The sequence below is a fragment of the Arvicanthis niloticus genome, chromosome 24 (genome assembly GCF_011762505.2).
Source record: "Arvicanthis niloticus isolate mArvNil1 chromosome 24, mArvNil1.pat.X, whole genome shotgun sequence".
NCBI lineage: Eukaryota > Metazoa > Chordata > Mammalia > Rodentia > Muridae > Arvicanthis > Arvicanthis niloticus.
In genome coordinates this window covers 34,471,585-34,496,494 of record NC_133432.1, presented here as the reverse complement: position 1 = coordinate 34,496,494, position 24,910 = coordinate 34,471,585, and the positions used below count along the sequence as shown (strand labels likewise).

At 45.6% G+C, this 24,910-nt stretch overlaps 1 protein-coding gene across 5 annotated transcripts in view; it reads left to right on the top strand.

The window, feature by feature from the left end:
* Positions 1–24,910, top strand: part of Usp42 (ubiquitin specific peptidase 42) — a 39,352-nt gene that overhangs the window by 10,900 nt on the left and 3,542 nt on the right. For 3 of the 5 annotated variants that reach the window (XM_076923606.1, XM_076923610.1, XM_076923609.1), the window contains exons 1-15: positions 5,701–5,849; positions 9,838–10,084; positions 11,190–11,390; positions 14,080–14,190; positions 14,927–15,029; positions 15,758–15,825; positions 16,601–16,671; positions 17,096–17,178; positions 17,958–18,069; positions 18,492–18,632; positions 18,790–18,890; positions 20,365–20,518; positions 20,961–21,692; positions 21,797–21,891; positions 22,855–24,324. In XM_076923606.1, coding sequence (XP_076779721.1) covers positions 9,847–10,084; positions 11,190–11,390; positions 14,080–14,190; positions 14,927–15,029; positions 15,758–15,825; positions 16,601–16,671; positions 17,096–17,178; positions 17,958–18,069; positions 18,492–18,632; positions 18,790–18,890; positions 20,365–20,518; positions 20,961–21,692; positions 21,797–21,891; positions 22,855–24,324 — 3,680 coding nt within the window. In that variant the 5' untranslated portion in view covers positions 5,701–5,849; positions 9,838–9,846. Of the gene's footprint in view, positions 1–76; positions 208–1,566; positions 1,724–5,700; positions 5,850–7,051; positions 7,073–9,837; positions 10,085–11,189; positions 11,391–14,079; positions 14,191–14,926; positions 15,030–15,757; positions 15,826–16,600; positions 16,672–17,095; positions 17,179–17,957; positions 18,070–18,491; positions 18,633–18,789; positions 18,891–20,364; positions 20,519–20,960; positions 21,693–21,796; positions 21,892–22,854; positions 24,325–24,910 lie in introns of those variants that run through there. The other 2 variants (XM_076923607.1, XM_076923608.1) reach the window with 2 other exon arrangements.

The following is a 24,910-nucleotide window of genomic DNA, read 5'->3' as shown; positions in this document are numbered from 1 at the left end:
TGGTATTGCAGCAAACACCTTTATTCCTGAGCCATCTTACCAACTCTTGATAATAATCTTGTATTTTTGCTCCTAGGAGACTTATTGGTGAGGTCACCCCATAGGGACCAAGGCCACCAGGTCCCAAGACCTCTGACCTGAAGGGAAATCTCCTCCCCAGTTGAGGGGAATTCTTCATCTCCCACATTACTCCCTGTAATTCTTGAGGTAAGCTGGACACTTGGTGTGTCTGCTGTAGCATGCTTCCATCTCCCTTTTCCTAGATGTCTGCTGAGTTCAAAGGGTGTAGATAGATGTCAAAGCAGGATCTCAGTTCACTCTTTAGAAGCCTCAGGAGGGCACTGGAAGGAGACTTGTTAGGATATGGTCATACAGTCACAAATCCTAGCAAGAGAGGACATTGCATCACACCAGGAACAGGGTCAAGGTGAGGTCCCAGGATGGCTGAAGTGGCATATATCAGACTGAGGTCTCAACACAACACAATAGGCATGGAACTCCAAGACTCAGCAGCTTCAGGCAACATTGGATGTTCCAGATTAGCATAGGCCATCAAAAGTGGGGATTAGGAAGAGCTGGGAAGATGAACTTATGGGTAAAAACTTTGCTCAACAAGCATGAGGACCTGAGTTTTATATTTCATTTTAAGCTTGCCAAAGCTGAGGTGATTGCCAGTACTTTAGGTTCATTACTGTAGAAGGCAGGCAGAGACCAGAAACAGTCTGGAAGCTGGTGGGCAGTTAGCTTAGCACATACAGTAGATAGCAAGAGACTGCCTTAAAAAGGGTGAAAGGTGGGGCCAGAGAGATGGCTCAGTGGAAAAGAACACTCACTGCTCTACTAGAGGACCTTGGTTCAGCTCCCATCATCCATAAGGCAGTACGTTACCTGCAACTCCTGACCTGGTGCTTCCTTCTGGCCCCTGCAGGCACCAGGAGTGCTCGCAGTATACATAAACACATGCAGGCAAAATAATCATCCACATAAAAACACACTTTTTTTTTTAAGATGAAAGGTCAGGGATAACACCAGAGGCTGTCCACTGGCACCTCTCTCCCTCCCCGACCTTCCTCAAGATACTTATAATACCTAAAAGTGAATGAGCAGAGATTCTGGGGCAGAGCCTTGAATGTTTCATCTTCTCATGTGAGCATGTAGGATGTCCATGGACTCACTGCGCTGCTCACAATGAGGCTGAATTCTGAACTGAAGTGTCACTTCCTTCCTTCAGGAGTGCTAGCATTACAGGTCCAAGCTACTGTTTGCCCTTGATTTGTTTATAGAGAGGGAGCCAATGGGTCTCTGCATTCTAGGGAATCACTCTACCCTCTAAACTAAGAGGTTCCATAGTCCTAGTATCTTCCTTAAAAAAAACAAAAACTTATTACATTAACAACAACAACACAACCATATTACATTTATAGTGTGCTGGGAGGTTGGAGGACAGCTTACAGCACTTATCTCCCACTATCGTAGGGATGGAATTCAGGTCATCAAGCTTAGAGGCAACGCCCTTTACCTGCTGAGTCATCCTTCTTAATGACAAGCCCACCTCTCTGCTTCTAGAGACTCAGTGGTGAAGGCAGCCCTCAGGACCAACACCATCAGGTCCCAAGACCTCTGACCCTCAGGGTTAAGTCTATTGCTGGCTTCCAACTGATTGGATCTCCCCAGTTGAGGAAAACTTCTCAAGTCTCGTACATTACCTCCTTCAGTTGTTGAGGTAGGTTGAACACTCAGTGTGTCTGCTGCCCTGTGCCTCCACTGCCCCCTTTCCAGACACTTGTCACTTATTAAGGATGCAGAGGTTAGAAGTGGGGTGATAAAGACATTATAGCTCCAGGTAGCAATCTGACGGAGATCTGGAAGGAAGTAACGGCAGCTCTCTCTACTCCACAGGGTCTTGATGTATGCCAGTAGGGCCAGGTGGCTCCCAGGTTGGAATAAGCATTAGAATGAAGACAAAACTCAGTGTGTGGTATGGGCTTATAATCCCCAAACTCAAGATGCTCAGGGTATTCCAGGACTAGCCTGCACTGTCAGCAACAACAATAATAATAGTGGGATTTGGGGAGAGTCTTAGGAATAATCTTTACTGGTGTTTTTGATTAAAAGCAACCTAGGTAGTTAGGCAAGTTAGCACTGGCAAGTTGTGATAATGTTAGTGGAGACATAGCTGCCTGCCACTTGCTTTTCATGACTTAGTGGTAGCAGCATATATGTTTGACGGTGAGTGGGGTAAGGATACTTCTGTGAATAGAGCCTCAGCTAGTTTGCTTTGTGGATGGAAGATATTCTCCTGGTATAGAAACTGTCTTTCAGCAGAGTCAGCTTTTTTAGGAGGGAGAAGCCTTCCAAAATCTTCAAAGTTGGTTTAGATGATGTCAAATGTCATAGGATACAAGGTGTAATGTGCCCTCCCCCAGTGTAAGTTACATCTAGTGCTTCATATTTGCATACCCATCATTCAGGGGGCTGAGGCAGGAGGATTGCTTTGAGATCTAGGCTAGCCTGGGCCACAAAGTGAGACCCTGTCCCAATAAATATAACATTGGATGAAGGAGATGGGTCCTTTATTGAAATTTTTTACATGTATTTAGTGTTGGGGGTTGCACGTATACTGTAGCATGCTTGTGGTAGAGATCACAGAAAAACTGAGATTATTTCTCTCCTTCCACTACGTTGGTCCCAGAAATCTAACTCAGACCTTAACTCAGGCTTTTAGCAAGCACCTTTTCAAACTGCTTAGTCATTTCAATGGTCTGTCCATTGATTCTTCAGTAAAGTTCTTTTTCTGGCTAACCAGTCCAGCCTTCTTAGCATGTTCCAGGCCAGTGACTCAAAAAAAAAAAAAGGCAATAGCATCTAATGATGCCTGAAGTTCTCCTCTGGCAACACACACACACACATACACACACACACACACACACACACACACACACACACACACACACACCATGGATGCTGGGCATGATTGTGTACTCCAGTTATCCCAGTTCTCCTGAGATTGGTGCAGGAAGATCAGCTCAAAGTCAGCTACATAGCCAGTTCTTGGCCAGTCAGGACTATAAGATACCCTTTCTCAAAAAAGTCTGCCCTCAGAAAGGGAGTGATCCAGCCATAGCCTATTTCTATTTTCCAGAGTGGTGGATATGGCAAGAATTGCAAGTAGGCAATTCTCTTAGCTCTGAGATGCCTGCATGACCTTCTAGAATGCACTCTTCACTTCAGGAGAGCTGCTTTCCAAGGCCGTGGCAGACAACCTGAAGTGCTCACAGCAGGAACAGGGCTTCAGGCACAGTTGCAGCGGTCTTCTGTAGATGCTGCAGTGTCCTTACGCTGCTGGGGAGGAGAGAGGGGGCACAGCGTAGGACATCATGTGCATCTCAGGAGCTTGGTGGACACCATCTAACCAAGCTCTCAGTTCAGTGTGATGTATGAAGATGCCAGATGACCTCTGTTCTCCACACACACAAACACAGGTGAATCTACCTGCATACATACAAGAGCATGCACGTACTCGAACACACGCACACACACAATACAGGAGCTGTTAACAGTTGGCTTTCCAATGAGCATGCACATCTGCAAATATGGTAGCAGTTGAAAAACAACCCACTTGATGTTGACCTCTGCTCTTGACGTATATGAGTATACACACTCAGACATCAGACACACACACACACACACACACAAATGTTTTCATAGTCAGATTGCTAAGGTGACCTGAATCAAGGAACATCAACCTTTGTGTAAAATGAAATTAGAACTGAGGGCCATTTGAGAATGTCCATCCACTGGGGCCAAATTTTCTCTTTCTTTCCTCATTTAAACCCCTAAGCCCAGCACTTGCAGATTGAGGTGGAGGTTGTTGAGTTTAAACCCAGTTTATAGAATAAGACCTGCCTCTAAAAACAAACACCAAAACCCCTTAATAAATCCCAACTGGGAGCGGGAGAGACTTCTGTGGTTTCAAAGGGAAGTGTTTTGAAATACCATAAAGCTTAGTTGAATAAAAATGTAATTCTTCAGTTCCTTAGCATTTGGACTTAGTCACCTGGAAAAGGCAAAGAACTGAACCAGTCAGTTCTAGTCTCACAAATCTGTCATTTTCTTGGAGACAGGGACTCACTCTGTAGTCTTGGTTGACCTGGATTGCAGACATACACCATCACACTTAGATTTTAATATATATATATATATATATATATATATATATATATATATATATATATATATATATATATACTAATTTTTCAGACAGGATCTCACCCTGTAGTCCAGGCTGGCTTGAACTCATGACAATCCTTCTGCCTCAGCTCCCTGAATTCTAGGATCACAGACATGGGTTACCTTACCTTTTGCAAATTTCTTAACTGTTTATTTGTAAAGAAAGTTGTGGTGTTAATCTTAACAGATGCAGAAATGTGAGCAACTAGGATTCTCTGTCTCCCTTTTAATTCCTCGAAGTACTTGAGGGCTTTGTTTGTTTTCTCCAAATACACAGTGGAAATGTTATAGCCAACCTACCAGGGGTAGCATGAGGAGGTCTAGGCTCCTGACCTCTTTCTAATGTTAAAATCTTAGTGTAACAGGCTGTGGCTGGAACAACTGAAGGAAAAAAGGTAATGTGGAGTTGGAGTTTTGTTGTTTTGAGACTGAGAATTCCTATGTAGCACAGGGTGCCTTCAAATTTGTGATCCTCCTGCCCCAGACTCACCTGTACTGGGAATTATTAAAATGGGACTTTTAATGCCCAAGCTACTTCTCTGGCCGGAGGAAGACTCTGAAGAGGGGAAATGATGTGCTCTGATCTGTCTTTTAAAATAAAACAAAAACCGGTGTCCACAACAGTAAAGTGAAACCATAGTGGAGTGCTGGAGGAGGCAGAGTAGGCTTAGTAAGAGAGAAGGCAAGTGGGTGGTGGTCAGGACCACAGCTCTTTGCGTCAGTAGGATGGAGTGAACTAGTGGTATAAGGGGTGAAAGATTCTGCTCAGTAGTGAAAGCACTTCAGGGGTGTGTTCTAAATGGGTATCACAGGCGGAAAGAATGCAAGGATCAACTACTTAGTCCAGTCTCTGGATCCAGGAAGTGACACGAAGTTTGACTGTAGGTCTGGGGCGCAAGAGCCCACCCACCCAGTTGCCTCTGTAGAGCTAAGGCTTGAAGTGAGATGTCGATGGGGGTGCATGGTCTGTCCTTTTGCCAGAGGGGCTACGTAAGGTAGATACAGCGGAGCCCCCGTCGCCGTGAGGGCCCGTGTGTCTAAAAGCCAGAGATCGCGGAGCCCAGTGGCCCTGCCGCCGTAGTCCACAGGGCCAAGCGCAGGAGAGGTATCAGTCTCCAGAGATGCAAAACTCAGGTGTACTGTAGCTTTAGGGACCCAGGTGGGGCCGCTCCGGGAACTCTGGACGGAAGCGGCCCCTCCCCGTCCTGATGCCGGGACACCCAGCCAATCAACGCGTCCCGCCAATCAGGGCGTCGGACCAATCAGTGTGCTTTCTCCGGCGGCGCTTAGTTCACGCGTGAGGCCAGCCTGCGCCCCGCCGCCCTTGGGCGACGGCCCCTCCCGCGCTTGCCGGGCCCGTTAGCTGCGCGCCGCGCCTCTTGCGCGACGGCCCCTGGGCGGCAGAGGCCGTGGCGGCGGCGCGTGCGGGTGCGGCCCTGGCGCGCCCCCTGGCGGCCCGGCCGGCGAGCTGCGGGTGCGGCGCTGACCCGGAGGCGGCGGCGGCGGTGCCCGGATGGAGGCACGTCATTGTCCCCCGCCGGGCGGCTGGGCTGTGTGCGGCGGCGGCGGCGGCGGCGGCGGCGGCCGAGGGGGATGGAGCGAGTGCCGAGCCGGGTCAGGTAAGCTCCCGCCTCCTTCCCGCCCGCTGCAGCCCGGCGTGGGGCTGGGCCGCGTGTCCCTGTTTCGCGGCCTCAGCCGCCCCGCCACCTTCAGCTGGCTGCGGCCCGCCGGGACTAGCGCGGCCCCTCGCCCGCCGCCCCCTCTACAGCCGCCGGGCGGCCCGGGGACCCCACGGCTGCGGGACCGGCGCTGCTGCCGCCCGGCCGGGCCAGGCCCGCAGAGCAGGAGGCGGTGGCCAGGGCGGCCGGGCTCGCAGCGAAGGCAGTGCTGGGGTTGCACCGGCAGGGCCGGACCCCCCTGGTTGCCATGGCCACCGCGCTCCCACCCCCCACCGGCCCCAGCCCGCCCCCTCGGTCCGCTGCTCTGGCCGGGCTGCAGCCGGCAGCTCCCGGGCCGCTCGGCGCGTTTGGAGCTGCCGGGGTGGGCGTGTGCACGCCGGGACAGTGTAGCCGGCGTCCGGGGCCCGCCCGCCGCCCCCCGCGTGGCTGCCACCTTCGGCTCCAGGGCGCCTCTCGGAGCTCGGGGCTGGCCTCCCTGCCCCCACCCCACCCCGACAAACTTTCCCACCCGGGCGCGGTCCACTCGGCTTCTCAGCAGAACACCCGAGTTGCCCACGCCGGAGCGGACACCCGAAAGGAGAGGCGGACAGCGGGGGGTGGGGGGGTTGTTGGGTGGGGGAGGAGCCCCATAGCTCTTTCCCCTCCAAAAAACCAAAACAAAACAAAAAAACCCCGAGTGTACCTTCCCTCCCTCAGGTTCTTTATCTTTGGGGCACGAAGAACCAACTTACCTGGAGGAAAAGGCGGGTGGGAGGGATCTGATTCAGATGTTTGAAATGAAAATTTGACGGGACCAAAGTTTTACAATCTAGGACTTTAACCTCCCTAGAATGAATACAGTTGAGATTACTTTTGTTGAATAGCTCTTTTATATTTGAAGGCCTTAGGACTTGCTTGTTTGTGGTTCTTTCAAGTAAATACACTCAAGTAACAAAAGTGTTGGGAAACTAGTTAACGCCCCTTTTACAAAGTAACAACCGGATCCAGGTTCGCACAGCTGTTTATGGAGGATAACTTTTCTTCAAAGCGTGCGGTTTAAACATTCTGCTTTTACCGTGTCACTCATTCAGATGCTTAGGTCTGTGAATAATGAGTTACACTTATTTGTTTTTACTCAGGGACAGTTTCACTTTCTTTTCTGTAATCATTGCCTCAAGACTACAGTAAGTATTTAGTTTGCAAAGTTTTACGGTTTTCTGTTTACCTAAATACAATTAAAAACCAAGTAGTATCTTTTTAAAGTTTCTTAACTGAAATGTTACAAGAACTTGTATAATATTGTTTATGAAGAACTCTAATATAACAGTTTCTTCAGTGTATGTGGAGTGACACAATGTTTAAATAGTGATACTCTTTTTTAAAATGAAAAAGATACATGTAGCCTGGCATTTACTTATCATAAAAGAGACATAAGCAAGTAAAGGTTCTTAGTTTTGTACATTCATCCAATTTTGGTCCCTATTCAGGATTCAGATGGACTGTTGTAACTTTGTATATCATGAAAAGGTGCTCAGCTTTGATTAAAGAAAACTTTCATAGTTTGAACACTAACTTTCAGAAGCTTTACTTGAATGAAAACAGGAGCCACATGAAGCCTGACTTACACCATATAGTTGAAAGGTCTCTATTATAGGTGGGGTTTAGTTTGATCACTGATATCTTTAGGGCGAGATTTCATTGGCTGAATATCTAAGTGAAGAAGATTAATGGATTTTGTTATTCTTGTCAGAATCAAAACAATAACATACTTATTGATGACTTGAGTTGTATTTTTCTTAATATTTATCTCCTAAGCCTATCACCTGTGCCTTTGCTAGAATAAGTACAGTGTTTTGTTTGGTTGTTTGTTAATCATTGTATGGAAAGGTTGCTTGTCCCAGGAAAATCAAGGGATTTTATTATTAATGTTGTTTTAAATAAGGATAGACTAGCCTTCCCTTATTACGAATTTTGTCTTTCTTCCTTTAACTCTCCCTCCTGTTCCTTTTCTTTCATCAGCACTATATATATATATATATACATATATATATATGTATATATATATATATACACATATATATATGTATATATATATATATATATATATATATATATATATAAAATTTCTTTTGCCTGTAGCATGAGATATGTATAGACTTTATTGGATAATTGGCCCAAGTTTTCTTGTGAGTGAAGGTGCTTTATCTTCAATTGATTAATTATTCAAGTTAGATATTTGACTTTCTGATTTTATGTAACTGTCCCTACATTGTTAAGATTGTACTTCACTTGAATTAAAAATCGTAAACAAGAAGATTGAAACTTTCAAGAAACAACTTTATTGTAAGTACCAAGCACATGGTGACATCTGTTCAGTGAAGTGTCAAGTACATGAGTATTCCATTACGCTTTGTACTTTAAAAGTGGTGAATTTTTTTAAAGGCAAAATTTTAGAGGTACTTCCTTAATTCAGAGGTTTTAAAGAATCAAATGAGGTACCATATATAAATCATTCAGCACAAGCTGGTGCTAAAAGCAAACACTAGTTCCTTCCTTTTTGTGTGATTTCATTCATTTGTTGAACACGTTTGGAAAGCTGTCCTTATGCTAGGTAGGGTGGAGTAGGTTCTTACAGCATGCTACTGTAGAAATCAGCACGGAGATTTTAGGATTGGTTTCTGACCCAATCTTGGGGTGAAAGGCAATTGTCAAGGAAACCCTTTAGGATGGGTTTCTAATCCAGTCTTGGAATGAAAGGAATTGTCAGAGAAAGCATTCCAGAGGAGTGAGTTCTAACCCTGACAAGTGCAGTGTTAACTAGTCAGAGGTAGAACAATGGAGAAGAATATGTAAAGAATAGCCTGCAGGAGCTCAGAGGGAGCAGGGACTAAACATGGACCCAGTCTTTGGTGGGATCATAATGTGAGGAGTGTTGTAGAGACTGAAGCAGGCTAAGTTCAGATGCTGTGAAGAACATAGGGAGGGCAGTGGAGAACTCCTAAAAGGTTTTCTTCAAGGTGTGACATGGAGATTTGGCTGCCTGGACATTTTGAGGACTAACTATTCCTAAAAGCACTTTGCTGACTTAGGTTGTATAATGGCTAGACAACAGTCCTGCTGGGTGTTTTGGCACAATCACTGACCTTGCAAATTTTGGCTGATCTTTCAGTGATCTATCATGAAAATTTAGCAAGTAAATAAATATTCAGCAATTAATATGATACCTAGCCCATCAAAAAAGCTCAATTAGTAGATTTAAAAATAAGATTCAGAGATTTAAATACACATTTGTGTTCAAAGTTTGATGTTAGTAAAATCACGGGTTTAATTTTAAATGTTAAAATACTATATATTGAACTTCTTTAGAAAAATGCATTTGTTTCCACTGGTAAGACTTTTCTCTAGCTAATTTTTTTTTAAAAAAACTCTAAATTTCATACAATGGTATTTTAGACTTTGAGTTAAAAATTAAAGCTAAATATTCTCTTTATGCAATTGAATTGATTTTTCCACCTGAAAAATGGTATATGAATTGAAAACGTAGTCAAATATATTAAAGTGTAGACTGTTCCTAGCTTTAAGCAGTAGAGATTTTTTAAAAAAAGTGTTTTTACTGTACATAATTCTGAATTGAGGTGCCTAAATATAAACGGATGGTTTGGGGATATGGTATGGAAAGGGGTTTTCGGTGGTGTTGATGCTGCTGCTTCCAAGACAGAGTCTCATACTGAACTCTTGATCTTCCTGCTTCCTCTTGCATTGCTGGGGTTACAGGCAAGACCTCTACCAACTGAGCCACATTCCTACCCCACTAATGTTTGGAGATTTGTTGGGTGATTTGTTTAAAGATAGTTTTACTTGGCTAGACACAAGTTTTGAGGATACAGTGACTAGTAAGTAGACTGCTCTTCTTACCCTTTGAAACAAATATACCTTTTGTTTTTTGCAGGGTTGAAAAATGACCATAGTTGACAAAACTGAACCTTCAGACCCATCCACCTGTCAGAACCAGCCTGGCAGTTCTGAGGCCGTCTCACCTGAAGACATGGACACAGGCTCTGCCAGCTGGGGTGCCGTGTCTTCAATAAGTGATGTCTCAAATCATACACTTTCATTAGGGCCGGTGCCTGGTGCTGTAGTTTATTCTAATTCGTCTGTACCTGAAAAATCAAAACCATCACCACCAAAGGATCAAGGTATGACTGCAGAGTTCCTGCCAAGAACTCCTGTACAGATGATTCAGAAGGCATTGGTTTTCAAGATTGACACTAGTTCATTTTCCTCTAATGAGCATTTATTAATTTATCAACCCACCTACCCACAGATCATTATTACCATGTGTCACAAATAGGATGGATTGATTTTTAGTTGTCAGATATGATTTTTTTTTTTTTTTAATTCCCAGTTTCTTGAAGGATAAACTTTTATCTTGGTTCAAACTCATTATGTAGCCAAAGCTGGCCTGATTGTTTTGTCTTCTTGATTCTCTTGATTCTACCTGCTGAATGCTGGGATTACAGGGGATGCTGGGGATCAAACCCAGGACTTCTCTGCATTCTAAGGAAGCATTCTGTTAATTGAGCTACATTTCCAGACCATTGTTAGGAAAAAGTGTGAGAAAAAGTTGTAGGTCTAATACACTCATACATTCATCAGCCAGCTGCCAACAATTCATGGCCTCTTAGTTGAACCTCCACCCACAGACAACCTTCTCGTGTGTGTCTGTGTGTGTCTTAAACTCTCTTCTGGCCTTTACAAGCAATGGTGCTTGTATGTGCACAGGCGTGGCACACACACAGAAATACAAATAAATCCAGTCAATATTTAGATTTCTCTTTAGTTTTTAAAAATTGTATTATTATGTGTGAGTATGCCCATGTTATGATGGTGTGTATGTAGAGGTCAGAAGATGAGTTCCCAGCATTAGACTCTGCTTCTGCTGCAGGTTCCGTGATTAAACTTAGGTATCACACTTGTGTGGCAAGTTCCTTACCTGCTGAGCCCTCTTACAGGCCCTCAGAAAAATTTTTTTCACTAGTGTGAATGAAGTCTACACTTTGCTTTGGGTGGATTTATGTGTCTGAAGATTCTTTAATTTGTACTCACCCCACCCCCATGTCCTTGAAAATTATCTGTTGAAAAATCCAAGTAAACGTGGAATGAATCTCATCCCAGGCTCTGGGCTTCTCCTCAGTGCCTGTGACAGGCTAGTAACAAGGTGGAGAGTCTCGATCACACTCAGACATTGCTGTGTATTTTCGCTTATTTGTTTTTAATTTTTTGCTCTCTCTTTTTTTTAAGTCCTAGGTGATGGCATTGCTCCTCCTCAAAAGGTCCTATTTCCATCTGAAAAGATTTGTCTTAAGTGGCAACAAAGTCATCGGGTTGGCGCTGGGCTCCAGAATTTGGGCAATACCTGTTTTGCCAATGCTGCATTGCAGTGTCTGACTTATACACCACCCCTCGCCAATTACATGTTATCCCATGAACACTCCAAGACATGTGAGTGCCTCGTGCTCTTGAGTGCATGGTTTTAGTGCTGTGATTTGCTTCCCTAATGCTGTCTTCTGAAATGAACATGCAGTGTTATTGACGTTACATGACCGTGGGCTTGGTGTTTCCCTCAGTGGGAGTGTGCTCACCTACCATGTATAAGGCCCTAGGTTTAATCCTCAGCTTGCATTAAAAAAAAAAAAAATCAACAAAAAAACCAAGTTAAATGATCATCGAGAAGTTGGTTTGCTGGTTTAGAACCTGGGGGATAGGGTGAGAGGGACGTTAGGATTGGTTTTGGGTTGCATAAGGAACGTTTCACACCTAATTTGATCTGTAAAATATTTTTAAAAGAAGCTTATTTTGTTAATTTTTGACATTTGGGATTCCTTGATCTATCTATCTACCTCTCTCTCTCTGTCTCTCTCTGTCTCTCTCTCTGTGTGTCTGTCTGTCTGTCTGTCTATCTCGCTATGTAATCTGCCAGCCTTAAAATCAAGTCCAATATTCTCCTCAGCCTCACAGGTGTGACCTGGCATTCCTGTTTCTTTACATTTCTTTTAACAAAGTAGAAGCCCAGCTCAGTGTTGGCTAATGAAATTTGGAATTAAATCATTTAGTGTGAAGGTTGTCTGCCGTTTCTACCCCTCACCACAGTTCTTCTGAGGTGTGATTGATAGAAAACCTGTACTTTTAGGCTCACAAGTTGATGCTGTTGACTTTGTATACATCTTTGAGACTATGACCACTGTTACGTTCATCAAATCTAAAATTTTCCTGGTGCCTCTTTGCAGTCCCCCTTCCTCTGCCCCAGGCAGCTGGCTGCTCTGCCCCTTCACTAGAGATTAGCTTGATTGTTTTTGCTTTTGTGTATGTTGCATATATGGAGTTAGAACATCTATAGTGTTTCATTTTGCTCGATTTGACATAATGAACCCCACGTTATTGTGTTGGTTGCCTGTACACGCCTGTTTGGAGCTGTCACAAGTTACACAGCTATACATGTGGGAACTGAAGGCAAGATAAGATCTACAGAGGGGGCTCCAGGCCAGTCTGCATTCCCTGGGAGCCTATCTCCAATAAGTGACCAAAAGACCAAGTCTTCATAAAACAAATATTTTTTTTCTCTTGGGTATATGTATAAGAATGAAATGGCTTCATCCTGTGCAGGGCACATAATTTTTAAACATTTCAGAACCAGCAAGGAGGGAATAAAAGTTCTGTTCACACCATTTTCCAGCACAAGAGTGTGCTCAGGGCTTTTTTGGTTCTGGGACTTGAGACTAGGATGTCATGCCTGTGAGGCTAGGCAAATGGTCCATCCTCAGTTGTACCACTGAGATCCTTCAGGAATGTTTAGTAGTGTCTTCTGACCGTTGTGACTTTTCTCTGCACGTCTCTGGTTAGTAATGATGGAAACCTCTTGTGGGGATTTGAACTCTAAATGTTTACTAGGCTGAAATGAAATGTCTATTCAGTTGTTTTCCTGAGATAGACTCTCATATAGCCCCAGACAGGCTCAGCCACTTCTGATCTTCCTGCTTTTACTCTTGAGTCCTGGGCTTACAGGTGCTTGTGACCAGGCTTCCCGAGGGCTGTGTAGCCAGTTGGAGTCACAGCGCCCTAGGCAAGCGGTCTGCCAGCTGAGCTGCAGTTCCCTGTGGAGATAGTTTTGTCTGTCTGAAAACTAGTTTTTCAATATGTTGAATTTTGAGGGTTTTATATAAAGTTTTTGGAAATGATAGATTGAGATTTATAAATGTTTTTTCCTGTCTCACAGGTATCTTCATTCATCTCAGCGTCTTTTGGAAAATGTGTTTTTTCTTGTCAGAATTTGTAGTTCATTTTTTAAATCAGTTATATCTTAAATATTCTATTAAGAAATTTTGAGCTGGCAAGATGACTCAGAAAGTCAGGTTGCTTGCTCCAGGCCTGACAACCTGACCTCAGTACCTGGGACCCCTGTTGTCAAAGGAAAGAGTTGACTCCTCAGCCGGGCGGTGGTGGCACACTCCTTTAATCCCAGCACTTGGGAGGCAGAGGCAGGTGGATTTCTGAGTTCGAGGCCAGCCTGGTCTACAGAGTGAGTTCCAGGACAGCCAGGACTACACAGAGAGACCCTGTTTCGAAAAACCAAAAAAAAAAAAAAAAAAAAAAAAAAAAGTTGACTCCTCCAAGTGGCCCTCTGACCTCTACTCTTGGCATGTGTGTCCAAACATATAAAAAAAATCCTTCCCTAGTCTGAGGTCAGAGATACTTTTACTATGTTTTCTTTTATACATTACACAAAGAGCCTGTAATACCACTTTAGTTAATTTTTGTTTGTGGTGCGAAGAATGTGGTTTTTTTCCTTTCAGTGCTGAGGAATTGAATGCAGGGCCTCACGTGTGCTAAGTGCTGTGTTCCTACTGTGTGTGCTCAGAGAGCAGCCTTCCTCCACGGAGACACCTGGCACCTTTATCTGCTGCTTAATACATACCAGACTTTGGGTACATTTCTTCTCTTGATTTTAAAGTAGTCCGGATCTACTTATCCCCTAGGCTTCCTAGATGGATTAAGTGAACACTGATGACAGTAGCAGGCTCAGTGCACACACATGGGAGCTGACACTGTTGCTGCGTCCTGAGCACCTGCCCTCCTCGATGGTCTCCGTCACATGCCGTCACATTTGCTCACCTGGATTCTCATTATGTTGCAGGCCACGCCGAAGGATTTTGTATGATGTGCACGATGCAGACACACATTACCCAGGCACTTAGCAACCCTGGGGACGTTATCAAGCCGATGTTTGTCATCAATGAAATGCGGCGTAAGTCTCAGTGCAGTAGCTCGGCAGTATCCCATGTCTAGTTGTTGTCCTCCATACCTTTTCCTTGTTGTATTCTGGGTTAGAGACTCACTCTGTAGGGTAGGCTGGCCCCAGATTCATGGCACACCTCCCGATTCATCCTCTCAAATGCTAACAGGGTCACGTGTGTAACACGTGTGGGGCTTGTATGCACTTTTCTTTTTTCTTAACACACTTTTTGCTTTCTGAGACAGGGTCTCCTTTGCCTCCTGGCCTAACTCCTTATCCTCTGATGTCCACATCCCAAGCGCTAGAGTATAGGTGTGTGTTATCATGCCCACTGTATTGATATGCGTTTTGTACTGCAACCTTTTGTCACTCTAATTAGCCAAGTTGTAATAAAAATGAACACAAAACTCGTTCAGGCTTCTAGCTGAGTAGTTAGGTGATGAGGTAATTACACTGTGACAAACTATAATCCTTTTGCTTAAAAAGCTGCTGAAAGTCAGAGATTACCTGAGTGCAGTGATGCACACTTGGAAACTGAAGGCAGGAGGATCAGAAGTTCAAGGTCATCTTCAATTACTTGGAGAGTTTGAGGCCTGATGGAGATACATAAGACATAAGACTCAGCCTCAAGACAAACAAATCATTCTGGGACTTTTCCAGGCATATACTTCAAGGTGTTGCCTTTAGGGGTATTGCTGTAGCATAAGGTATGTTATAACAAAGCCTTGTCTTTCTCCAAATCTTACAGGTATAGCTAGACACTTCCGTTTTGGAAACCAAGAAGATGCCCATGAATTTCTTCAGTACACGGTTGATGCCATGCAGAAAGCGTGTTTAAATGGCAGCAATAAGTAAGTGGAGCAGAGTGTAGGCTGCCTCGTCAGGTCGTCACCCAGCCCGTCCCCACGAGGGTGCACAGAGCAGTCCACTCTGCCTTGTGTCTCATCGACTTTTCCCAAGATTTGCATAATCTTCAAACAATATGTGTACTAGAACCCGTTGACTTTGTTGCTCTTAGATGCTGGGGCCATAGGCTTCAGTCTTGTTGCTGTTTAGTTCCCAGATCTGAAGGTAGTAGTCATGCTTAATGGTTTCCTTGTTCACCTTCAGACTCAACAATCTGCCCCTAACTCTGCCTCAGCAGTTGTGTAGTTTCTTAAAACCCAAATGCAGCCTGAGGACTGAAGATGGAGGTGCCGAGGCACCTGCTGTGCTGCAGACAGCCACGCACGGCTACACCTGGCTCCTCACTGTCTTTCTCGGATGGAAGGATTGGTTGAACGCTAGGGCTGAGCAGAGGAAGGTTCTGCCTTCGGCTCCTCTTGTCAAGCCTTGGGAAAGAAATGAAGGCCAGGTTTCATAAACAGAGGGTGTCTTCGCCATTCTCTGCCTCAAGTCCCCTCATGACAGAGTGCCTGTGTCCTCTTCATGTCTCTAGCTGCAACCCATTCTGACATTGTCATTTGTGATTCTCCTCTGAATTCTTGTTGCTGTATAAGCATAGATTTAAAATTTAGAACAGTATCCACAGCAGTGTGTGCCAGGCTCTCTTCTCATGTCATGTCTACCTGTTTTTCAGATTAGACAGACACACCCAGGCCACCACCCTGGTCTGCCAGATATTTGGAGGCTACCTAAGATCCCGAGGTAAAATTTTGTTTGAAGGTTCATCATAACATACATGATTACAGTTTTAAATGTTAACAATAGGGGCAGGATAATATTGAAAAGTAGATCCCAGGTCTGCTCAGACTTCTGTTTACAGTGTAGCCTTCTGGTGCTTCTTTATGCATGCGCAAGTTGGGAGCATACTGTGCATACAATTTTCATATTTCTCTTACTGTTAGAAATCTTATGTGTGAGCCGGGCAGTGGTGGCGCTTGCCTTTAATCCCAGCACTTGGGAGGCAGAGACAAGTGGATTTCTGAGTTCGAGGCCAGCCTGGTCTACGGAGTGCGTTCCAGGACAGCCAGGGCTACACAGAGAAACGCTGTCTTGAAAAAACCAAAAAAAAAAAAAAAAAAAAAAAAAAAAAAAAAAAAAGAAAGAAAAAAAGAAAAGAAATCTTATGTATGAACACAGGGATGTAAGAAGTCAGTTCCATATTCTTTCCTATTGAGGATAAGTCAGTTTCTATTTACCCAAATGCATGTTCCTTCATGTGTGCAGCTGTGTGTTGAGGGTATTTCTGAGTCATACAGTATCCAGAGGGTATAGCAATTTATACGCCAGCCAGGAGCTCACAGGGGCTAGTCTCAGTGCACTTTTGCCCACAGTACAGAGTATTTATTAACAATTGCTTTTTCACTGTAATAAAAGTTGTATTCTGCAGTTCTTTATTTTGAAGTGTTTTCTGTTCTTTCAGTAGTTGGTAAGGCAATAAGTAGACCTTTCTCACTGTTCATATTTTCTTTTATTTCAGTTAAATGTTTAAATTGCAAAGGTGTTTCGGATACCTTCGATCCATACCTGGACATAACATTGGAGATTAAGGTGAGCTCAGAAGTTAACAGTAGTAAGGTTAAAGCCTCCTCTGTCACCTTGGACTTTATATTCTCAGAGCAGTCAGACAGTTGTTACTCTTAGAAACTAGCTCATTGAATTTGTTTCACACACATTTTTTGTTGTTGCTTGGAGCTTTTGTTTTTCTGATTATAGATTGTTTTGTGCTTCCTAAATAAAGAAGAACTATTTTAGAGAAATGCAAAACCTGCCTCTCAGAACTCATTCTTTAGTACTGTGACCTATGTACTGCTCTAAAGTAGATTGCTTGCTTTAAAAAAAAAAAATGTTTACAATCTTCAATGTCTGTGTAAGTGTGCATCTGCATGCGTGCGTGCATGCACATTTCATCTGTCTGTCCATCTCAGCCTGTGGCAGGATGCATGCTGAAGTGATGTTTATACCCCTTTCCTAGGCTGCACAGAGTGTTACCAAGGCGTTAGAGCAGTTTGTGAAGCCGGAACAACTGGATGGAGAAAACTCCTACAAATGTAGCAAGTATGTATGCCTGGGTGCTGGACGGGCTGCTTCCTGCTTCCCAACATGATTCCAGTTTAGAAATTGGCTCAGTTTTCTGTGCTTTTTTAGTGGTTTTTTTTTTTTTTCTTTGTTCTTTTGGTTTGGGTAATGGGTGTTGAGTCCAGAGTCTCAACATGTGATAGGCAAATGCTGTTAGCCATTTAATGTCATTGTTTATTGAGTGCTTGTATTTTTAAAGGCAGGGTCTTCTGTCAGGCCCAGCCTGGCTTTTGATCTTTGATTATTCTGAACTGCCAGCTTACATCTCTTCCATGTTATTGGTCAGTTACCCCTGTAATTATTATTACTACTCTGTATGTGGGTGTTAGAACTGAACCTGGGCCCTTGTGCATACTAAGCGAATGTTCCACTACTGACCTGTAGGCCTCATGGAATTTTTAATTTTACAATTCTGACTGTTGGTCCAAGGGGATGGTTTATTGTTGGTTTTGTTTAGTTTCCTTGTTTTAATTTTTAAAAAATTGTTATTATTTGTACATTGGTGATTTGACTCTTTGTGTGTGTGTTTGTGAGGGTATCTAATATCCTGGAACAGGAGTTACAGACAGTTGTGAGCTGCCATGTGGTTGCTAGGAATTGAACTCAGGAATTGAACTCTGTCAGCGCTCTTCACTGCTGAACCATCTCTCCAGCCCTTGTTTTAAAGTCTTAATGTAAGGTGTTTTAGAAAGTAAAAACCAAAACACTTGAGACCTTCCTACCCTGAGTATCCTAACCCTTCCTTCCTGTGCTTCAAGGTGCAAAAAAATGGTTCCAGCTTCAAAGAGATTCACCATCCATAGGTCCTCTAATGTTCTTACCATTTCACTGAAGCGTTTTGCCAACTTTACCGGTGGAAAAATTGCTAAGGTATGTACATGATTCATGATTGATCTCATCTCTGTATATTGAGTTTTCCCCTCTTTTCTTCCCAATTAATGAAGGGTGAAATGGCTAAGATACACAGTAATGTACAAGAGATAGAACACATGCTCAAGTCACTTAAGATAAAAAAGTTATGAATAATGTCTAGAGCTGTTACCGTAACCTGTTGTTACATTTGTTGAACATTGACAGTGAGAATCCTTCCTCATTGATGGCAGATAAAAACAGTGGGGTTTTCCTCAGGTCCCTTCTATTCCATGCATTAGGTTTCTGAGGTCAACAGTTGTAGGTATTGCAAGTCCCTTCCTCAAACACCCTCCTTAGGAGTTATGTCTGTAACTGAAAACATGGAGTACCTGTGTCTTCAAAAATGGCAGAACTTTCTCTTTTTTCCATTTATTTTTTAGGATGTGAAATATCCGGAGTACCTTGATATTCGGCCCTATATGTCTCAGCCCAATGGAGAACCAATTATTTATGTTTTGTATGCTGTGCTGGTGCACACTGGTTTTAACTGTCATGCTGGCCACTACTTCTGCTACATCAAGGTAAGCTGTTGGGTGGGTAAGTCTGCTATGGGACAGCACTGTATTCATGGGGTAAACAGTGAAGCTTCACAGTGAGGTGCGAAGGCCTATTTTTCTTAGCTGTTTTTTGACATCAGACTAAATCCAACTACTACCCCCATCCTCTGTCTCTCTGCAGGCTAGCAATGGCCTCTGGTATCAGATGAATGACTCCATCGTGTCCACCAGTGATATCAGATCGGTGCTTAACCAGCAAGCTTACGTGCTCTTTTACATCAGGTACTGCTTTAGAAACAAGTCATCAGCTTTGCTGTTGTATTGATTTCTTTCCCCCTCGTCTGTAGATTTAAGTTTAATTTTGAGCTATTTTCTACAAACAGCAAGTTAAACACGAGTTGCCATGCACCTGAGCATTCTGAGTGATGTGTTTGTCAGTGTAGAAGGCAGGAAAAGCCCTGAGGAGTGGTCTAGGGACAGTGGAAGCCATAGGAATGGGCTCTTAGCCCCTGTTGCTCTCAGCCCAGTACCTCACCAGCTTGAGCACAAGCCTCTAGTCAGACCCTGCCAGCACCAGTGTCTGGCTGCTATAGATCCAAGCTCTCTCTCTAGAGAAATGTGATGCCTGCCCCAGGCTGGCTTTTCTCTTTGTAAGGTACTTGGGTTAGAACCAGGGCCAAGCCTTCTGTCAGTCACTGCCATAGCCCCAGAGGTATCCCACATGACTGAAAATTAAGGCTATTCACAGATAGTCACCCACCACAGAATGATCATGTCCACATGTTGAACTACTGCAGCAGTGTTAAGAGCAGTGTGTGTGTGTTTGTTTGTTTGTTTCTTTAGGAAGTTGAAGGAGATGAGGGTCTGACTGTTATGCAGGCTGACCTTGATTTCTTGATCTTTCTGCTAAGAATGGTTTGCATGGTTTGCATAATAAAACCTTTTAAAAAATGTTCTGGGAAAGTGCATGATATATATGGAAGGGAAACAAGTTGAGATATTAAATGTAGGTATTGAACAAAACAGTGGGCAAAGAGCCTGTGGGATAATGTAAACCAGAAGGGAGGTGTGGGCCCAGTGACAGTTCTCTGAGTACCTGTTTTGGATATTACAGGTTTTCTATAATGGTATGTGTTTATAATTGAAAACATAAACAGAAAAATAGTTTTTCAGGTAGCAGAACTATCAGGATATATAGTTCAAAACATCAGTTGGGAGTCAAGCATGCAGTCTCATCCTCAGACAGGCGGACTGCCTCAGGTTTGAGGCCAGTGAAAACTACATGAGTGAGTTCCAAGCCATCCAGAGCTTCAGAATGAGACCTCCAAAACAGTAACAAAAAGACAGTAACTTAACAACAGAAAATCCCAGACTGAAACATTTTGCTGACTCATTTGGTGCTAGGTGTGGTGGCACATAGCACCACTCAGAGGCAGAGGGGCAGAGGGGCAGAGGGGCAGAGGGGCAGAGGCAGGTGGATCTCTGTGTATTCGAAGCCAGCCTAGCCTATACACCCAGTTCCAAAATAGCCAGGGCCATATAATGTGTCTTAGGTGGGAAGGGGGTGTGTCACTGAGTCAGGTCCCTGTGTCCTGCCTTCATCATGCAGCCCCTAATGGAGGTGATGTGCATAGCTCTGAGGTGGTGTGGAAGCTCCAGTTTCTGTGTCTCACAGGCTGAGTAGTGTTGAATTTGCAAATTAGTCTTCTAAGGACATGTCCTTCCTCACACAAGCCATTTTATTCTATGTCCCCAGGTCCCATGATGTGAAAAATGGAGGGGAACCCACTCATCCTACCCATAGCCCCGGCCAGTCTTCTCCCCGCCCAGGAATCAGTCAGCGGGTAGTCAACAACAAGCAGGCGGCACCGGGGTTCATTGGGCCCCAGCTGCCTTCCCATGTGATGAAGGTAACACTTGAGAATTAGGGTTCATTGCCTTTCTGCTTGAATCCAAACCTGGTATCACTGCAGTTAGAGCCTCGTCTACAGCTGAGCTTCCTGCTTGAGGGCACTGCAGCCCTCTGTCACAGAGGCCTAGGGATGGGTGCCTAATCCCATGGCCTCTTAAGGACTCTGTCACAGGCCCCACTTACTATGCACTTCCACACTTCTTACGGGCTAAATAGTTGGCTTCTTTATTAAAGTCGGACACGGGAAGTGAAGCTCTTTGAGAAATATTTTGTTCATGTCTGTGGGGTCATCTTAGGAGTGTGGCAGTGTAAAAGGGTTTGGCCTCATGAACAGATGAGAGAATAGTGGGTGTTTTACCGAGGTGAAGCTTGTCAGTTACCTAACCACTGTACACCCTGTGTCCAGAGTGCTGACCCAACTGTTCTCTTCCTTCTTCTAGAACACACCACACTTGAATGGCACCACGCCGGTGAAAGACACACCAAGTAGTTCTGTGTCAAGCCCTAATGGAAACACCAGCGTCAATAGGGCCAGTCCTGCTACTGCTTCAACTTCTGTGCAGAACTGGTCTGTTAACAGGCCCTCAGTTATTCCAGAACACCCCAAGAAACAAAAAATTACCATCAGTATTCACAACAAGTTGCCTGTTCGCCAAGGTCAGGCACAGCTAAATAACAACCTCCATGGCACTTGTCTGGAGGCCCCTAGCAAGGCAGCACCCTCTTCCACCATCACTAACCCTTCTGCAATACAGTCTACCTCGAACGTACCCACCACACCAGTTTCTAATAAAGTAGCAAAATCAGTTTCCCCCAGTGAGTCCTGTCCCAAGCCCATGGTGAACGGCAAGGCTAAGGTGGGCTCCAGTGTGCTCGTCCCCTATGGGGCCGAGTCCTCAGAAGAGTCTGATGAGGAGTCGAAGGGGCTGGCCAAGGAGAACGGTGTGGACATGATGGCCAGCGCTCACTCGGACAGGCCGGAAGCTGCTGCAGATGAGGATGCTCAGGCTTCCCCTCACGAGCTTCAAGAGTCAGTCCTGCTAAACGGTGCTAATAGTGCAGACAGTGACTCGCCAGAGAGAAGCCTGGCATCGGACAGTGCCAGCTGCCAGGGCCAGCCCGATCTACACACAGAAAACCTCTTTTCCAAACTTAATGGTCTTCCTGGAAAGGTGAGTGTCAGGGAGGGAGGTTTCAGCCCTCCTAGCTCACTTAGCTGGATTTCAGCAGGCACAGAACTGGCTGCGGGTGCTGACATACCTTTGTTTCATTGTAGGTGATGCCTGCTCCTTTGCAGTCTGTTCCTGAAGACAGAATCCTTGAGACCTTCAAGCTTACCAACCAGACAAAGGGTCCAGCGGGGGAAGAGAGGTAGGAGACCCATGCCACTGGGTGTGACCACCACACCTGGTGTATTAGTACTGGGGACACAACTTGGGCCTTTGTTTGTGCCGGGTGAGCACTGCCAACTGAGCCACAAGCACCAGCCCCGGATTTGTTCACACAGGATCTCGCTGTGTAGTGCAGGCTGGCCTGGATCTCACTGTGTAGTGCAGGCTGGTCTGGATCTCACTGTGTAGTGCAGGCTGGCCTGGATCTCACTGTGTAGTGCAGGCTGGCCTGGATCTCACTGTGTAGTGCAGGCTGGCCTGGATCTCACTGTGTAGTGCAGGCTGGTCTGGATCTCACTGTGTAGTGCAGGCTGGCCTGGATCTCACTGTGTAGTGCAGGCTGGCCTGGATCTCACTGTGTAGTGCAGGCTGGTCTGGATCTCACTGTGTAGTGCAGGCTGGTCTGGATCTCACTGTGTAGTGCAGGCTGGCCTGGAACTCACTATGTAGTGCACAGGCTGGCCTGGAACTCACTATGTAGTGCACAGGCTGGCCTGGATCTCACTGTGTAGTGCAGGCTGGCCTGGATCTCACTGTGTAGTGCAGGCTGGCCTGGAACTCACTATGTAGTGCACAGGCTGGCCTGGAACTCACTATGTAGATCAGTCTTGTTTCAAATTCTTGCCCAGTTTCACAAATGCTGGGGTTACAAGTATGTGTAGCTTCCATTCCTGTGTACACTTGGCCTTTTAGATGATGAAGATACTTAGCTGAAAGTATGAGGTGTCTAGAACTGCAGAGTTGTGAAAACAGAAGATAGTCCTAAATACTTTTTTTTTTTTTTTCTTCTGAATGAGAGAAAAGAAAAACTTGGTTTCCAGGAATGATTAGCTTGATACTGGGTTTGTCAGATAGTTAAGTTGCAGGGTGTTGAGTAGAACTGTCGTGCAGTCCCGTGTGGCAGTCAGGCCGACTATGACTTGGTTTCTTTGTCTTCCTGTAGTTGGACTACGACAGGGGGAAGCTCTCCAAAGGACCCTGTTTCACAACCAGAGCCCATCAGTGATGAGACCAGTCCCCTTGAGATACCGGAGGCAGTCACCAATGGGAGCGTAACGACCGCTTCCACCCCGTCACCCCTGGAGCCTACCATCAGCTGTACCAAAGAAGACTCATCTGTTGTTGTCTCAGCCGAACCTGTGGAGGATTTGCCTTCCATCCCTGCTCTTTGTAACAGCACCGGTACTACCTTGGGGGATGCCCCAGTGCCCGAATCGTGTGACCCTGGAGACTTGACTGCCAACTCGAGCCAGCCAACCCAAGCGGTGAAAGACGATACAGCTGAGACCTCTCAGGACTCTGCCTCGGCTGAAGTGGTGGAGAGGCTGAGCCCTGCTCCCTCAGGACTCACAGGTGATGGGTGTGAGCAGAAACTCTTCCTTTACCTCAGCACAGAGGGGTCAGAGGAGGCAGAAGACTCTTCCAGAAGCTCGGCGGTCTCTGCTGACACAATGCCTCCTCAGCCTGACAGGACCACCACCAGTTCCTGTGAAGGGGCTGCCGAGCAGGCTGTTGGGGACCGAGGGGATGGAGGCAGTGTGGGACCTAAAGCTCAGGAGCCTTCCCCAGCCAAGGAGAAGATGAGCATCCTTCGGAAAGTGGACCGAGGACATTATCGAAGCCGGAGAGACCGGTCCTCTAGTGGGGAGCACGTGAGGGACAGCAGGCCCCGGCCAGAGGACCATCACCATAAGAAGAGGCGCTGTTCCAGCCGAGAGCGGCCCAAGCAGGAACGCCACCCTGCTAATACAAACTGCAATGGGGCCCAGCACCTGGGCCACGGTGACAGAGCCAGCCCTGAGCGCCGCTCCCTGAGCAGGTACAGCCACCATCATTCACGGATTAGGAGTGGCCTGGAGCAGGACTGGAGCCGGTGCCACCATTTAGAAAACGAGCATGCCTGGGTCAGGGAGAGATTCTACCCAGACAAGATGCGGTGGGACAAGTGCAGGTATTACTATGACAGGTACACGGGCCTGTACGAGGCCCGTGAGTGGCGGCCTCTGCATGGTCGTGAGCATGAACGCCTTGTCCAGTCTGGACGGCCACACAAGGACAGCTACTGGGGCCGCAAGGGCTGGGAGTTGCAATCCCGGAGCAAGGAACGGCCTCACTTCCACAGCCCCCGAGAGGCCCCTAGCCTTGCTCTGCCCCTCGAGAGGCATCTCCAAGAGAAGGCTGCCGTCAGTGTGCAGAAGAGCAGCCACAGTCTCCCGGAGCGCTTTCATGAACACCAAAGTGTCAAGTCGCGGAAACGGAGGTATGAGACTCTAGAAAGTAATAATGGCCGTCTAGAAAAGAAAGTCCACAAAAGCCTGGAGAAGGACGCGCTAGAAGAGCCCCGCGTGAAGAAGCACAAAAAGTCTAAAAAGAAAAAGAAGTCCAAAGATAAACATCGGGATAGAGACAGCAGGTGAGGGTCGGCCATGGGGATGCCCGCTCTGTCCTGGCACCGAGTCCGTGCTGGGCACTGCTCCAGCAGTCTATGTGTCACTCTCCTGAGTTTAGGGGTTCTATTAGTTTACATCTCTAAAAGTTCACACAGCTTGGAAGTTGTTACTCCCCCTAACAGCTCTTCCAGGCCTTCCCATGTCATTTATTGTATTCTTGTCACTGTTGTATTTTCTTCCTGCCGTTTGCCTGCTTAGCGTGAGCTTGAGACACACCATTTATCTCTTTGGCTTTTGTCTCCTTCTTAGACCACCAGTTCTCATTTTGAAGTCTAAATGTTTTTTGTATCTTTTTGAGGCCTGAGCTGGCCTCAAACTTAGATCCTCTTGCCTCAGTGTCCCCAGTGCTGGGCTTACGGGCTGTGGCGCAACACCTGATTGATTGGTTTTGCATAACTTGGGAGCTTAACTGTTGGCGATTGTCTTAAGGGATGTCTGATTGGTAAGCATGAGTGTGCTCCTGGGTTGTTGTTAGCTAATATCACTTAATGATAAACTGGGAGAAGACTGCCGCAGTCTTGTGTAACCAGCTGCAAATTCCAGCTGCCT